This window comes from Euprymna scolopes, chromosome 7, assembly GCF_053919585.1.
Source record: "Euprymna scolopes isolate OS-2025 chromosome 7, ASM5391958v1, whole genome shotgun sequence".
NCBI lineage: Eukaryota > Metazoa > Mollusca > Cephalopoda > Sepiida > Sepiolidae > Euprymna > Euprymna scolopes.
This window is the reverse complement of record NC_136488.1, coordinates 48,196,523-48,213,898: the sequence shown is the minus strand read 5'-3', so window position 1 is coordinate 48,213,898 and position 17,376 is coordinate 48,196,523. Positions and strand designations below refer to the sequence as shown.

Here is a 17,376-nt window from a genome sequence, read left to right as displayed (position 1 = left end):
CCTGGTCGAACGCAGTATGCAGGTCGAGTTTCTTGTTCTCCAGGAGCCTCTGTCTGATGTGGGATGACTCGATTCCGTTTATGAATGCATCCCTGATGTATTCATCCCTCGCTTGTATCGCCGACACAGCCTGAAAGTTACAATCCTTAGCAAGTTCTTTTAAGGACTGTAAATACTGGTCCACGCTTTTGTTTCTTTGTTGACGACGCGTTGCCAGTAAATGACGACAGAAGATGCTGTTTTTAGGTTGAACAAAAACCTCTTCTAGGGTGTTCATAGCTCTCTGGTAGTCATTAACATCAGAAATGTGTTTATAAATCGCTGGAGACACCAGGTTGATTAATAAATTGAGTTTTAACTCGTCTGTCAGTTGCGGACCACTAACCACCTCGATAAATATAACAAACGACCTCTTCCAGTGTCGCTATATATCGGCTGTGTCCACCTTTGTGGGTTCCAAATCAAGGCATTCGGGTTTCAGGTACTTCTCCATAGTTCTTTAGTGAAATAAATTGTGATAAATAGGACAGGAGAACTGAGTGAGCTTAAAGTAAGCTTTATTTCACTAAGAACAACGCGGAGAAGCGAGTCCACGTGTTCTACATTTCATACATAGGATAAAAACTAAAGGGAAATAATTCGCTTCCGGTAAGGGAAGTAATTTGCTTCCGGAAGGCATAGAAGAGAGTTCTTCTTTTGTCAGCACAATGATATATAGTGAAAATAAGACATATATATATATGTTACAAGACATGCCATATCCAACATGCAAAAAATAACTACAAGAATTCTTAGGCCTTGTCACATATTTATCACCATTCATCCCAAATTTGGCTGACAAGACACATACATTAAGAGGCTTGTCGAAGAAAGACGTACCTTTTCTCTGGGAAGAGCATCACAAGGTATGCTTTGAAACACTTAAAACAATAATCACCAAAGACTCCACATTAACATACTTTGACACGAATGAAGTACCAATACTACAAACTGATGCGAGTTTAAAAGGACTGGGAGCAGCATTAATGCAAAACAAAAAACCTATTGCATATGCATCAAAGTCTCTAACAGACACTGAGCAACGGTATGCATGCATAGAAAGGGAACTTCTAGCAATTGTATTTGGTGTCCACAGATATCATGTCTACCTATATGGACGGAAGTTCAAGGTACACACCGATCATAAACCCTTGGTCATGATACTACAGAAATCACTGACCAGTGCACCTCCTAGGCTACAACGGATGATGACCAAATTACAGGGATACCAGATACAAATAGAATACATACCAGGCAAAGAAATGACTGTAGCTGATACACTAAGTCGCCTCCCCAGTACTCAAAACACTGACATGATCGACTTAGATATTCGAGTTGACTTGGTGAGATTCAGGAGCGAACGCCTGAATGAAATAAAAAAGGAAACAAAGGCTGATCCAATACTCAACCAATTACATGAAACCATAACAACAGGATGGCCAGACTCAATTAAGGAAATACCACCGACAATTCGGTCATACTGGTCATACAGAGATGAGTTATCTGTCAGTGATGGCATAATCATGAAAGGCTCAAGGATTATTATCCCTGAAAACCAGCAGAAAACTATCCTGGACCAACTACATTACAGACATCAAGGTATCGAAAAGACACGTCTGCAAGCTAGAGATACTGTATACTGGGAGCGAATTAACACTGATATTGAGAACATGATCAAAAAGTGTTCAATATGCCAGGAAAACCTCCCAGCCCAACCAAAGGAAACTTTACAACCACATGACATCCCTAGCAGAGCATGGAAAGTTGTTGGCACTGACTTGTTCTACTGTAACGACCAGGAATACCTCATAATTGCCGATTATTATAGTAAATTCCCAATCATACAAAAAATGTATGGCATGGCCACAAGCAAAATGGTCATATCAACAATGAAGCAGATATTTTCAGAACATGGTATTTCCACCAGAGTTATTAGTGATAACGGACCACAGTACTCCAGTGAAGCATTTAAAGAATTTGCTCAACAATGGCAATTCGATCATATCACATCATCTCCAAGGTTTCCTAAATCAAATGGTTTTATTGAACGACAGATTCAAACCATTAAAAGAACAATAGTCAAAGCAAAGCAAGCAAAAAGAGATGTTAATCTTGCAATGCTGTGTTTAAGAACAACGCCTATCAGCCACAAACTTCCAAGCCCAGCTGAACTTCTAAACAGTCGCATCATGAAATCGAACCTGATTGCAAAAATCACGAATCACAGATTTCCCAACCGTGACCATATCCACGAAGAACTAAAGCACAGACAGGATATACAAAAAACCGATCACGACAAAACAGCCCATGACTTACCAGCACTTGTCTCTGGACAACACGTACGTATGTGGGATAACCAAACTGGAAAATGGAAACCAGCAACAATTCTCAGCAAATGTACAGAACCTAGATCGTACATCCTCAAATTGCCAGATGGATCGTCAAAAAGACGTAAGAGTCCATATCAGAGCAGATGGAAAAGCAACCCATAAACATGGTCACTGAAGTGACCAAACCCAATCTCAATCTGGACTCCCTAACACAAGCATCTCAAACCAAATAAACACTAAGAAACACACACGAAACATAACAAGACATGGTCGTGAAATCCATAGACCAAACAGATTTAAACAATAAACATCTGAACAATGTGTACTACTTTTCTTTCTTCTGGTAAGGGGGATGTAGTGTTATCATAGAACTACTTTCATACGCGTAACAAGTAAATCATGGCGTATGAATATTGATGTCAACCGCCTAATACATAAATATTCGACAACATGGCGTAGACCTCTACACACGTACAATCTCTCTTCTTATGTAAATATGTCAATAAAGTTCTATATTAAATAAAACCATAACTTGGTTATCAATTACTTATAACAACAAACATAAACTAACGACAGTGAGGATATTGTGAGATTTGCACAAGGTTTGAAATTACTGATTATTTATAATCCAGGTGCAACACGTTAATGTGGTTATTTTTTGAGAAAAACAGCCCACAAATCATATAAGCAAATGCGTGCATATCATAAGAACAGTAGTTTGAAATAAAATTGTTTAAAGGAAGATTTAAATTCCTGTTCAATGTGGTAACTTTCCATGATGAGAATTAAAGTTCATTTGCATTGCGCATAACATCAGGATGGAGGGGAAGGTTAACATCTCCCGGTGACGGAGTTATCTTGAATATGTGGTGTTCTTGAGAAAGCGAAGAGGAAACTAACTTGAATTTTGGTGGGCAACTCTTTAAATATAGGCCTCCTCGCACTTTCCAGCCTGTACACTGTATTTCTACGTGAGGGAGCGTAACATAGTTCCTTTTGTTTTATGTATGCGTGTGGTCGCATCACGCCGTCATATACCTACACGTTCTTCATGTGTGTGGGCGTTGAAGCGGTGATTGCTATGATATGTTCCTGCCGGGGATTTATTTCAGCTGGGTATAGCAGTTGCTATAGATATATTACTATTTTTAGCATGACAATTAAATACGTAATATTGTTGTTGCTTAAAACGACATGTTTAAAAAAAAAAAAGTCAATTTGTCTTAACAAGCACCTAATAATCTGTTAATCTCACACTTATCGTTTGGTATTTTTTACTATGTAGTTGTGTTTTTTTAATTATTTTTTACATCAAATAGCTTGCTGCCTTGTCTGAACCAATTTCCATTTTAAAAGGTCGGTTTTTAATATCGGCTAATTTATTCATTTAAAATGTGTTATCTTATTTTATTATTTCGTACGTAATAATTAATTGATTTTAACGCCAATCTGTTCAGCATGTCAAAATCTTTTTTATTACAATGTTTGAGCTACTGTATCGTCTTTCCGATAAAATTACATGCAACTTGAAACGGCGTTATTATCCAGAACAGATACTACATTCTGATATTAGCGCAGTCTCTTACCGACATTCAAATAACTAACTAAATAAATAATAACTGCTTTGCAATATAATTATTAAAAATTGAAATAAAAGCACAGTAAAACAAAAATATGGAACAGATGAACAGGTTAAGCCTTATTCCTAGTTGGGATTTGTGATAAAATTCGATGCTTTGTATGAATAGAACACGTGGATAATTTAACACTATTTGATTCCATTTAATTGTGCAAACTAATATTTATGCATCAAAAGATGAAATATTCATTACTACAAAATAAAAAAAAATAAAAACTTAGAAATCGTTAAAAAAAAAAAAAAAAAGGAAAGAAAAACCGCCATGCCAACATACGTTTGAACTTCCAATGTATGGATGGACAATAATGTAAAAATTGATATCATACATTTAATTCCTTGTAGACAATATATTACTTAAAGTAACGCATTTAAACGTAGTTGCTTTGTTTTATCTCAAAGAACGCGTAGCAAATATCGTGAATGCTTAATTTTAGAATCTTCTGAATGTTTCTAGTGAAATTTGTTACTGTGTGGTCTTCCATAGAAATTGTGTATTCACCGTGTTCTAAAAATACAAACAAAAAAAACTACTTCGTCAGTGTAACAAATATGGCGGACAACTCATAACTTCGGAACATTTTGGTCATCTTATTTCTTTAGTATTAGGTCCGCTTTTTAACAACAGATAAGTAAAAATGCCTTTAACGAAACGCAGATCTCCGCCAAGAAGAAAAGATCGAAGGTAACCATTAACAAAATTTGCTTAAATCTGATATAATAACCAAAAATAAATGGATTGCACTGATCCTTTTTTTTTTCTTTTTTTTTTTAATGTATATAGCTTTCTCTTTTGGGATCAGTTTCATTTAGTACGAAATGTTTATTCAAATATCTTTATCACATTATTAAATTACATTTTATTATAAATTATAGAGACAATATTTTATAAAATACGAGGAAATATATTGCGTCTCTTATGGTAGGGAACATTATAAAGAATTATACTATTTTATATTTACCTCCATCTCGCACTTGTGCAGTTTAGCATCCCCAAAGCAAATTAATTCTTAGGAGAGTTCTGTTCGCGCAAGGGGAGAGTTAACAACATACCCCCCTATCTTTTACCAAAAATAGCTTTCTAAATTTGCTTAGGAGTTTTAAACTGCAGGAGTGCCATAATTTATATCCGCTTTATTTTATTTTAGAAACTGGTATGATAACAAAGTGCCCCCTCCCCACAGATGTACGTAAATATTTGTACTTTCTGTTAATCAGAATTTTCTAAAGTATGGTCCCTTATTATTCACAATGAGGTGGTGCTAACAGAGGAGAGGGGACATAGATTGGTTGGTTCACGTGTACGAGCGGTATCCCCATGTTTTTTGTTTTTATTAGTTTCGTCTTTTTTTTTTTTTTTCCATCGGATTATTATCGAATGGACACTAATCTACCAGATTAATAATCTAGTGTCCATTTAGTTTTACAGTATCTTTTTTTTTTTTTTTTTTATTAAATTGTTAGGTGAAAGTACAGAATAATTACAAAACACCCTGAATGACTTTCTCAATGATAATGTTATTATTTCAGCACGGTAACAAAAGTGCATAAGTACCTTTGGGTTTGTTTTATTATACACATAGATTCGAAAAAGTTGTCACAATGTAGTATCTGTTCTTCAGATGCTGCACTTCAATTTCTGGTTCTGTCAGTGGAGAAGAAATCCTTCACGACTGAGACAATTTTTATTTTTGTTCCTTTTCTCCACGTTAAAAAAAAAACCTGGTGTCTAACTCTGTCCCGTGGGGAGGCATTGTAAATGGGAACAAATATATAATAAATAAATATTATCAAAAGCAAGATAAGTTACTTTTCTACCTAGGTAGTACCTAACTTTGCACACGCAAAACTTTACAATTGTAAAGTTAGCAAAACTTGCATGAAAAAATCTCGTTTTATTTTTTAATAATCAAACCATTTTGGTACTTACATGGTTTAATCAAGACATTAAAAAATAAAGATATCGAAGAAAAGGTAACATTGTACGTATCCGTTATGGAATGAATATCTCCGGGGAAAAAATTGGTATTTTGGGTTTGTATTACTGTAGATTCGAAAAAGTTGTCAAAAAACAAATATATAACAAATAAATGTTATCAAAAGCAAGACAAGTTACTTTTCTACCTAATTGGATATTTTTTAGTGTTTTTGTTTAATGTAATATGTTTATTTAGCTCGAAAAACATAGTGTTTATCGATGTATTGGAAAGTTAAAAATGGCTACCGACACTCTCTTTGACACGGTAAGTTTGGGAAAAGGAGTTAAAAATAAAAAAAAATAGACAAAATACTGCTAGAAACTCGCCCAATACCGTGACATAGGCTGATATATATTCGGAGTATTTTGTCTAGAATTTAATATAAATTAATATTATCATCATTCAAAAGAAGTCTAAAATAAATTGCTAATAATTAAAAAAGAAAAAAAAGGCGAGATAATTACTGTACACATAGATTTGAAAAAGTTGTCAAAAAACAAATATATAACAAATAAATGTTATCAAAGGCAAGATAAGTTACTTTTCTACCAAACTGGATATATTTTTTGTGTTTTTATTCAATGTAACATGTTTAATTCAGCTCGAAAAGCATGCAGTGTTTACCGATGTACTGGAAAATTCAAAATGGCGCCCGACTCTCTCTTTAACACGGTAAGTTCGGGAAAAGGTGTTATAAATAATAAACTAGACAAAATACTATTAAAAAAACACTGAATATATGTCAAGTTATGTCACGGTAACATACATTCAGCGAATTTCTAACAGTATTTTATCTAGTTTATTATTTATAACACCTTTTCCCGAACTTACCGTGTTAAAGAGAGAGTCGGGCGTCATTTTGAATTTTCCAATACATCGCCGATTAAACACTATGCTTTTCGAGCTGAATAAACATGTTACATTGAATAAAACACGAAAATTATATCCAGTTTGGTAGATAAGTAACTTATCTTGCCTTTGATAACATTTATTTGTTTTTTGACAACTTTTTCGAATCTATGTGTACAGTAATACAAACCTAATTTTTTTAATAAAAAATATCAGTAAGTTGACCTTATTTTCATTTTGTAGTTAAACAAAACAAAAAAAAATGCCTCGTTTCGTTTTACTGAAACACCTAGTTTCGTTTGAATATTTGAAAAAAAAAAAAAAAAAAAAAACTATTTTTTAATTGCTTGTTAAGGGAGGGGGGTCCGAAAATCCAGCCTCGATCTGTGTTCAGGGAAAGGTGAGCCTGTCACGGATGTCGAGGAAGAACCTAACCCTTTTTAATAAACGCGGCAAAAAATAAAAAGTAAGACTGTTTTGAAGTTCATCAGTTTGGGTTTGTGTTAGATATCGGTTTCTTTCAACTTTTCAAAAAAAAAAAAATTGTACATATTTAAAAGAAAATCCTGTTTTCGTTGCGTATAAGTAAAAAGGTGCTTATGCACATATGTTACCGTGCTATTTTTTTTTTTAAATAGTATTTTCAAGTTTTACGATACCTTTTAAATTGTTAGGTGAAAGTACAGAAAAGTTTCAAAACACTCTTTCCTCCCCTTGTTAAAAATGGCTTTCTAAATGTTATTTCAACATGCTAACATAAGTGCATAAAGTACAAAAAAAAAAAAACAATGTTAAAAATATTTAAAAAAAAAAAAAAAAAAAGTTGTCCCCACCCTATTTACTTTCCTCCCCATGAAGGCAAAATTAGACGCAAGGTCGGTTTTTAATTTGGGGGAAATCCGGCTCCCCAACTAGAGACATTCTAGAAATAAGAATTACGTCAGTCTAGAAGGATTTCTCCTTCACTTTCCGGGGACAGAAAAACTGAAGTGTGATATTAGAACATAATTTTTGTCATCTCTCTTACATCTAAAGACTTCACTGAAGGGGGAGGAGAGGGTGTTTTGTAATTTTTCAGAACGAGGATGGATTTTTAAGCAAGGACAAAATTACTTGTCATGTCGAAAATAGTAATCTATCAAAAAATTACGAAAATTCATCGAGTAGAAAGTTAAAAGTAATTATGGAAAATTGCATTTTTCGTAGATATTTTAAAGTAGACTGTTAAGAGTACAGAAACAGGGGACGTAACTCAGAAAACATATTTTAGATTACATCATAATGGCATTCAACATGTGTAGCCTTACCGATAGCCCCCTCCTTTTTTTTTTACTAAAAACACAATAACAGTTGTTCTACTCAATGAATTTTTGTAAAATGATATATTTTAAAAAAATTGATCTGTTGCTGCTTTCTCAACAAGCACGAAAACAAAACAAAAAAACTAATAAAAACAAAAGATTTTCACTAGTCAGCTGACAGACCTGCAGAAATCGTTTGTCAACAACAGGAGACTAACATCTAAAACAAATAAAATATCGAAAATTAAACAAAATACTGATAGAGACCCACCCAATAAATGTTACAGTGACATTTATTGGGTGGGTTTCTATCAATATTTTGTTTAATTTATTTTTGAGCTATTATCAAGATTCCCTAAATGACTGTCTAATGATAGAATGCAGAGAAGGAGAAATGAGAGAAAACGTTACATGAGCTGTATACAGATTATTTTTTACTAAGGCAGCAAGATTTTCATTTAATTCTATGAAATTTATCTTTAATTGTCCGATTGAAATTGGACTGAAAACTTTTCCCTAAATGACTTTCAAGCCCTTTAAAGAAAATTTAATCTATTAATCTGAGTAGTTTTTCAGGATTGATACATTTTAGAAATGTTTTGTTTTTGTTTTAGAATTTGTATTATTTCTTTTGGAAGCTTGTAAACCCAACGGATTCATTATGGCATCAGATTTTACTTGATGGAAAGTCTTTGATGTTGTATCTTTTAACAACTAAAAAAATAATAAAAAAATCAATCAAAAATACACCGAATAACTGACACTAATTGCTAGAAAATTTGGTGCTTGTTAAGATAGTTGTCAAATCGATTTTTTAAAATATGTCGTTTTAAGCAAAGACGCTATTACATACTTGTCATGCCAAAAATAGTAATATATCTTAAGATTATGAAAATTCATCCTAGAAAGTTATTTATAGTTAAAAGTGATTTTTATAGAAAATTGGGTAAAATTGCATTTTAATCGTTATAAAGTAAACAGATACACAAGAGACATAACTTGGAATGAATATTTCAGATTACTTGTTCATGCCTACAATATTTATTGTCTATAGCGATAGATTTTATTTTACTAAAAATACTATAGCAGCTGTTCTATTTAATGAATTTTCGTAATTTTTGGATATATTACTATTTTCAACATGACAATTAAATACATAATATTGTTTTTATTGAAAATGACATTTAAAAAATCGATTTGTCGACTATGTTAACAAGCACCAAAAATCTAATTTTTAACTTATCCATATATTTTTTTTATTAGTTGTACTTTTGTTTTTTAATATTTTAGTTGTTAAACACATCACATTGAGATTTAACATCAAGTAAAATCTGGCAGATTTACAAGGCAACGATTAAAACTTTTAAAACACAAACACCTAAAAAAGGATATCAAACTGAGATTGAGAGAAGATTAAATTGTCTTTGGGTTTGGGATTCCTATTTTAGTCGTAAATTATTTTGAGTTGAAAAGAAAATACACTCTAGCCAGATTATTTTATATTCTTTTTTTTCCCCCACAGTGAAGACATTCACTCTCCACATAAACAGCAACAGTTTCCTTTTTTCTCTAGCTATCAACAAAATCACATGTGAATGAAAGGGGCATCCAATAACCAAAAACATCTGTCTAGCAAAAAGATCCTTCTTTTATTCAGCAACCTCAGACTCCCAACAATGCCTAAATTTGCATGCATGCATTGCAGCGGCCCTGCTGTTTTAACAGTGTTGGCGACCATGGCTCTCCAAATTGTAGAGCTATGGTAATCTTGAGAAAATAAGTAACCTAACTTTCACAAGAAACACTCGTCTAGCTGTAAACACTACCAATAATTACCCCCACTCTTTATCTGTGCCTAAACCTAAACGTAGATTCCATGAACAAAGCTTCTTTCTTAGAACTGCACGCCTGTGGAATTGTCTTCCGTTTTCCTGCTTTCCGGCTGACTACAATATGGTTGTGTTCAAGTCTAACGTAAATAAGTTCTTGATGAGCCGTTCCATATAAGTTATCAAATTTACCAAATTTTCATTACTAATGATTACTATATTGTCCAATTTCTACTGTACACTCTTTAACCCTTATCCTTGAGTGGCCTCTTGGCCTTGATAATGTGGTGATGCATATGTAAAAAAAAAAAAAAAGTAAAGATGGTAGTCTCCCGTTGCTTTCCATCTTGATTCGGAAGTGCATCTCTTCCCGTGAGTTAAACACGCCACCAGATACCAACCTGGAAATTTCTACGACTTGGCATAATACATACAGTGCCTAGCCTTCCCAAATGACTCACCCAACTAGTACTGGCCAGGCTCATCGTTGCCTAACTTCGGTGATCTGGTGAGAACTAATGTGTCAACACGATTGTTTTGTATTTGCATAATCTCTCTTTATTCTTGTATCCGAAGGTTTCCAGGTTCGTGCATCACTGCTTCTCTACATGCCAACTGTGACCGCTTATTTTTATTAATCTCCACACCACAGCAAGCTTTCATTTTTCCATATTAGTATTTCTAATCGAGGAATACATCCTGGGCTCAACTCTCTTTTATATCTTTATCAATGATTTCCCAAATCACATTCTAAGTTCATTCGTTGACGTATATGCAGATGACACTATAATTTATGGCAACACTTTAAAAGCTGACCAAGACCACAGACCTTTAGCATGTGGTGCAATGGGGTAAAAACTGGTTAGTTTTAATGCATCCAAAACCAAGCTTTTATCTTTTCACCATAAACACTCTGATCCCCACTTGACCCCAATTAATATGAATGGTTCTCATCTAAAAAAAGGGGTCCCTGTTTTTACAAACTTCTGGGTCTGACCGTTACTCCTTACTTAAAATGGAAGACTTACTTCAAATCTGTTGGCAAGGTTGCTGGGAAAATGGTTATCATTTTACCGCTCCAGAAAGCATCAAACTCGCAATGCAATCCTCTACCTGTATAAGAGCCAGATGCATCCTAAAATGAAGTACTGTTGCCATATCTGGGCAGGAACTACTCTGAGCACTCGCTCCTGCCTTAAAAAAGTTCAAAGCCAGCTTCTAAACATAGTAGGTGATACCCTGTGTGCTTCCTGCAACTTCTTTCCCACAGAAGAGACTTGCAAGCCTGTCTCTGCTCTATCGTTATTTTCATGGCAAGTGCTCGTCTGAGCTTCAATCTATGGTTCCCCACTTCCCAAACTTTCACAAAAAAAACATGCTTGTCTATCTACACCAACCATCAACAGTTTCCCTTACTCTCTGTGTGTCTAAATCGAAAGGCAAACAAAGCTTCTTTCCTAGAACTGTCCACCTGTGGAATTCTTTTTCGCTGGCCTAGTTTCATACTGATTACAATATGGTTGTCTTCAAGTCCAATGTAAACAGGTTCTTGTTGAGCTAAATAATCCATTTCTACTTCATTTCCACCACTAACTATTAATACACTGTTATCCCTTCGACCACTGTACACTCATTAATCCTTATCCTCGAGTGGCCTTTGAGCCTTGATAAGTGGTGACGCCCACGTTAAAAAAAAAATTACTTGACTAAATTCAAAATACCTTTATTGTAAGAATAAACTGAATGAGTTCAGAAATAATGGTAAAAATTACTTTTGTTAAAACAGTTGACATGAGATCATAACTTAAAATGAGACGCTCAAAACAGCATAATAAATAAATTAGTAATAGGTGAGATGAACATTTTTGTGTATAGGCTGAATAAAAAAAGACCCTTTTGTTTGGAGCAGAAATTTCTTTAATATGCTACCATTTTAGCTTGCTCTTTATTCAAAAGTTGGTTTAGTGGAATTAACTCAGATTATTTTAATTTTGATTCCTCCCCATGAATTTACTGAGATCATTTATAATTGTAGACTAGGCTTGAAGATTTCGAGCTTCTAGGAATGCAATTCACACATGAAGACCATATATGTTGGGGCCTAACATGAGTTATGAATCTGCTTTAACAGTAGAGACAAATTTTCTCCACCAAGCGGTTATAAATATCAGATCATTGACTGGTTGTAGTGAAACACATAATCAAACAAAGTCGCCTTCTGAGACCCAAGGAATGCTTGCCATCTGCTGAACAAAGTTTTCAACAATTCTTCATAATCAGGGCGGATCACAAAAGCCTTATCCTATGACAATCAGATGTTAAAACTGCTTAAATTTCATGTTCGTACATCATTGTCATGTTTTCTTTCAATGATAATGTCGATACCATCTTTTTGGTTCTAATTAGTTTTCACGGTTTCAATCCTACATCTGATGCTACTTGATCAGGCTGTCTGAAGATATTGGCTTCCTGACTTCAATGCAAGAAATGTTGATACTATTGTCTTTTTTCCTCTCCCTTTGCAAAACTCAATTATTTTCTGCAAAGGTAAAAGCAAAAACAATTTTCCTCTAAAAAAAAACAACCAAACCAAATGCCATGAATAAATATTTGAAGATATAAAGTATTTGAAGCATAAAAACTAAAATGACTAAATTTGGCATTAAATAACTCAAAAAGGCTTGATATGCCATAAAACGAACTACTCATTCAGTCCTACAATCATTAATTTAGACTTTGTTTTTTATACTCTTAGAAACAGAGGAAAAAATAAGTCACATGAACAATGCCATTTCAACATGTTTACTTATTTTTCCATTTTATAATGAAATATTTTCATTATCTAATTTTCCGTTATATTAAAATAACTTTCAAATGCGCTTTTTCAAAGCATTTTTTCTTTTTTCAGAGAGCGTTCTCGCTCCTTTTCACCTTACACAAGAAGAGAGAGCCGTCACCATACTGATGATTATCATGCCTACTCTCGACCAAGTCAGAGCCGGTCGACTTCTGCCAATCAGGCATACCATAGATCTAGGTCTCCTGTTGGCCACATGACATCAGCGCCTTCACCTGCAGGGGGTGCTCGATCTCATGCAAGAAGGAACCAGTATTCTCCTAGTGCTCGTCATGAAGTGCGTTCCAGCAGAGAACACCCTCAAAGGAGTTTCAGCCCGCCGCCAAGACACAGCTCTTTGTCTTCACCCAAACAACGTTCCAGGTAAACTTGCTTTGTCAGAATGGCCATCAAATGTCTTGGTGTCACTTCTAATTTCTTTAGGTTGACACACATTTGCCATTTTGCATATGCATATTTAAAATGTCTAAAAATGATTTTGAATAATTCTAAAGTTTCATTTAATAGAATAAGCATTAATGGTGACTTCTGAATTCTTGAAGCATTTGTTAAATGGTATTAATATACTTAAGATATAAGTAAATTACCAAGTTCAGTAATTAGGGATTTTTTTATATATAGATATTTTTCTATTATATATATATATATATATAAATCATTAATAATACACATATATGTGTGTGAATATAACTAACATATGTATAATCAGTTATATTTATATATATATATATATATATATATATATATATATATATATATATATATATGATTTAATATACTCTTTTGTTTTTAAATCCCTGAAAGTGTTTCATGGTAGACAATTGATGATCCCTGAAATAACATTAGGACTATTGTGAATTCAAGAAAGTAAGTTGATTCAGCAATTGCAGATGATTAAATAATTTACTGATTAAATAGTTTTCCAACGAATGCTAAAAAATATAAAAATTAAATAATTTTTTTATATAGTTTTAAAGGTTAAAAACTTCCAAGAATATATATATATATATATATATATATATATATATATATATATATATTCAAGCGAATATTAAATGCAATAAAGATACTTTGCTTTATGATTTTTTATTTTATTTTTTCGATTTTCCGTATAATCTTTTTTATATCAAAATCAAAAATATTAATGCCACTGTCACAAGCGCTTTCGATTTGTCCACGAATCATCTTCAGGTGTTGAGGAAGTAAAAGTGAGACGGAGCGAAAATAGAAAATAAAAAATGAAAAGTAAAATGTACATTAAACCGCAATAGGCGATGATAGGTTAAAATATAGTTGATGAGAAGTCAGTTAAAATATAGGTCGATTAAAAATTAGAGTATTAAAATCAGCAAGTTTTTGAGCACTATTGGCAAAGTCCATCCATTACGCACTATGCAAGACATTTTAACACATTACTGCTTTTCTCAAATACAATATTATTTATAATAGGGTGATGAATTCTAATGTATGACGCTTCAAGAATTTTTAATTTTTTAAGATTATTTTCACATTGTATAATTTTTGTGTTGTTGACGAGGATTTTTCTAAGATTGGAGAGGGGACAGTTGTGTTCTTTCCTTGAATGTTGATATATAGCGCTAGTATTGTTCAAATACATGGTGATTCACCAGGACAATGTTGTCACTGTATGCCCAGTGTATGTATTATTCTTATATTTATTATCAGAGTTACATTCTCCTAGAGAGCATTTGAATTTATACATTACATTGGTTTGTTCCAACATTTTTATAGCTGGTGATGAGTTGTTTCTGACCACGAGGTTTTGTAGTAAATAATAAATTTAATTTTAGAGTTGCTATCAATAGGCGTCAAATATCCACAAATGATATTTTTGATTGCATTCTCTTCGATTCTGAAGTTAGGTGTCATTTGATTTTGGTAAACTATATTAATGGAGTTTGCATTACGGTGATGGCTAATATTATTATTAGGATTTTCAAGGGAGTGCAGCATTCGTTTTATTTGTTCATCAACAATGTAATTTGGAAAGTGATTGTTAATGAGTACTTGTTTAATGTTTTTTATTTCAACGAGTAGTGCCTTTTTTGTGGATATCATTTTAGCGAGATTTAATAAATTTTTAATTATGGTTATTTTGTACCTTTGTACAAGGAAGTTGCTGGAATTTACGCTTGTTGGTTTTTTATATACAGAGGTATAGATAAGGATGTTAAGAAATGAAATTTTATTATCATTCAATTCTACTGTGAACTTAAGGATTGAGTTTTTTTTTTAAAAAAAGGTCCTGTAGTTGGTATATCTGTTCATTATTTTCCACTAAAATAAGAATGCCGTCCACATAGCGTACATATATAGGGGGCTTTATGCTATTTTTAAATATTTTGTTTTCTAGATCTACCATGTAAAATTCACTTAGTCGGTCCGAGAACTAATCCCATTGCCACTCCATCTATTTGGGTATATATGTTACCGTTGGAATCATAGAAGGGTACTTGTGTAGTGCAGATTAATAGTAATTTTTTAAATGGAGGGAGTGACGGATTATTATAAATGTTCATAATTATATCAATTGTTTCTGCTACAGGTACATTAGTGAATAAACTTTCTACATCAAGAGAAGCAATTATTGTTTTCTGGTTGCATCGATTTAAGTATTTGCATTAGTTCATGAGTGCTATATTTGCTTGGAATATACGGACTAATAAATTCGTTTACGGTTTTTGTAAGAAAATAGATGGGAGTAGGAATTTGGGATATAATAGGTCGGAGAAGAGAATTAGGTTTGTGTATCTTGAGTGTGCCATATATGTAGCCAGGATTATAGTCTCCAATTATTTTAGGGAGTTGATAATTACCAATTTGTGCATTATTTGCTGGAATTAATTTGTTAGCCTGCGTTTTTAGTGCATTTGTAGAGTTTTTGCTAAATTTTTTTTAAATTTCGTATGATTATTAGAATGTTTTCAAGTTTTTCATTATAATCAGATTTGTTAAGGATGACAAAGATGTTTGATTTATCAGCTTTTTTATAACTATATTAGGATGGTTACGTAATCCTTAGCAGCATTTTTTAGATCGTAAGTTAGTATTGAGTTATATTTTTTTCATAAAATTGAGTTTTTATGGCCTCCGCTTTTAGAATATCCGGTAATGCAGGATGAGTGGTAATTCTCTTTTCTTTTTCTAGGTTAGAATTACTCTATGAACAAATTACTATCTTGACTTTTTTGTTTTGATGGTTAAATTGTGGTGAGATGCCAGTTGGGTCCAAGATTTAGGGACTCTTTTTGTAGGTCTGTAAGATTGTAATCAGAAAGATTGATCTGAATATATATAATCATTAATAATAGATATATAAATATAAAAGAAATATATATAATCATTAATAATAGATATATAAATATAAAAGAAATATATATAATCATTAATAATAGATATATAAATATAAAAGAAATATATATAATCATTAATAATAGATAGATAAATATAAAAGAAATATATATAATCATTAATAATAGATAGATAAATATAAAAATATATATATAATCATTAATAATAGATATATAAATATAAAAGAAATATATATAATCATTAATAATAGATATATAAATATAAAAAAATAAAATCATTAATAATAGATATATGAAAAAATATATATAATCATTAATAATAGATATATGAAAAAATATATATAATCATTAATAATAGATATATGAAAAAATATATATAATCATTAATAATAGATATATGAAAAATTATATATAATCATTAATAATAGATATATGAAAAAATATATATAATCATTAATAATAGATATATGAAAAAATATATATAATCATTAATAATAGATATATGAAAAAATATATATAATCATTAATAATAGATATATGAAAAAATATATATAATCATTAATAATAGATATATGAAAAAATATATATAATCATTAATAATAGATATATGAAAAAATATATATAATCATTAATAATAGATATATGAAAAAATATATATAATCATTAATAATAGATATATGAAAAAATATATATAATCATTAATAATAGATATATGAAAAAATATATATAATCATTAATAATAGATATATGAAAAAATATATATAATCATTAATAATAGATAGATAAATATAAAAATATATATATATAATCATTAATAATAGATAGATAAATATAAAAAAAATATATATAATCATTAATAATAGATAAATATAAAAAAATATATATAATCATTAATAATAGATAGATAAATATAAAAAAATATATATAATCATTAATAATAGATAGATAAATATAAATATATATATATAATCATTAATAATAGATAGATAAATATAAAAAATATATATAATCATTAATAATAGATAGATAAATATAAAAATATATATATAATCATTAATAATAGATAGATAAATATAAAAATATATATATAATCATTAATAATAGATAGATAAATATAAAAATATATATATAATCATTAATAATAGATAAATATAAAAAAAATATATATAATCATTAATAATAGATAGATAAATATAAAAAAATATATATAATAATTAATAATAA

General features: G+C 31.2%; 1 protein-coding gene across 1 annotated transcript in view; it reads left to right on the top strand.

Annotated features, from left to right (window-relative positions):
• The first annotated feature begins 4,531 nt into the window (after positions 1-4,531).
• Positions 4,532-17,376, top strand: part of LOC145279716 (uncharacterized) — a 61,939-nt gene continuing 49,094 nt past the window's right edge. Inside the window, exons 1-2 of the mRNA XM_080131004.1 lie at positions 4,532-4,690; positions 12,872-13,183. Coding sequence (XP_079987130.1) covers positions 4,644-4,690; positions 12,872-13,183 — 359 coding nt within the window. The 5' untranslated portion in view covers positions 4,532-4,643. The remainder of the gene's footprint in view (positions 4,691-12,871; positions 13,184-17,376) is intronic.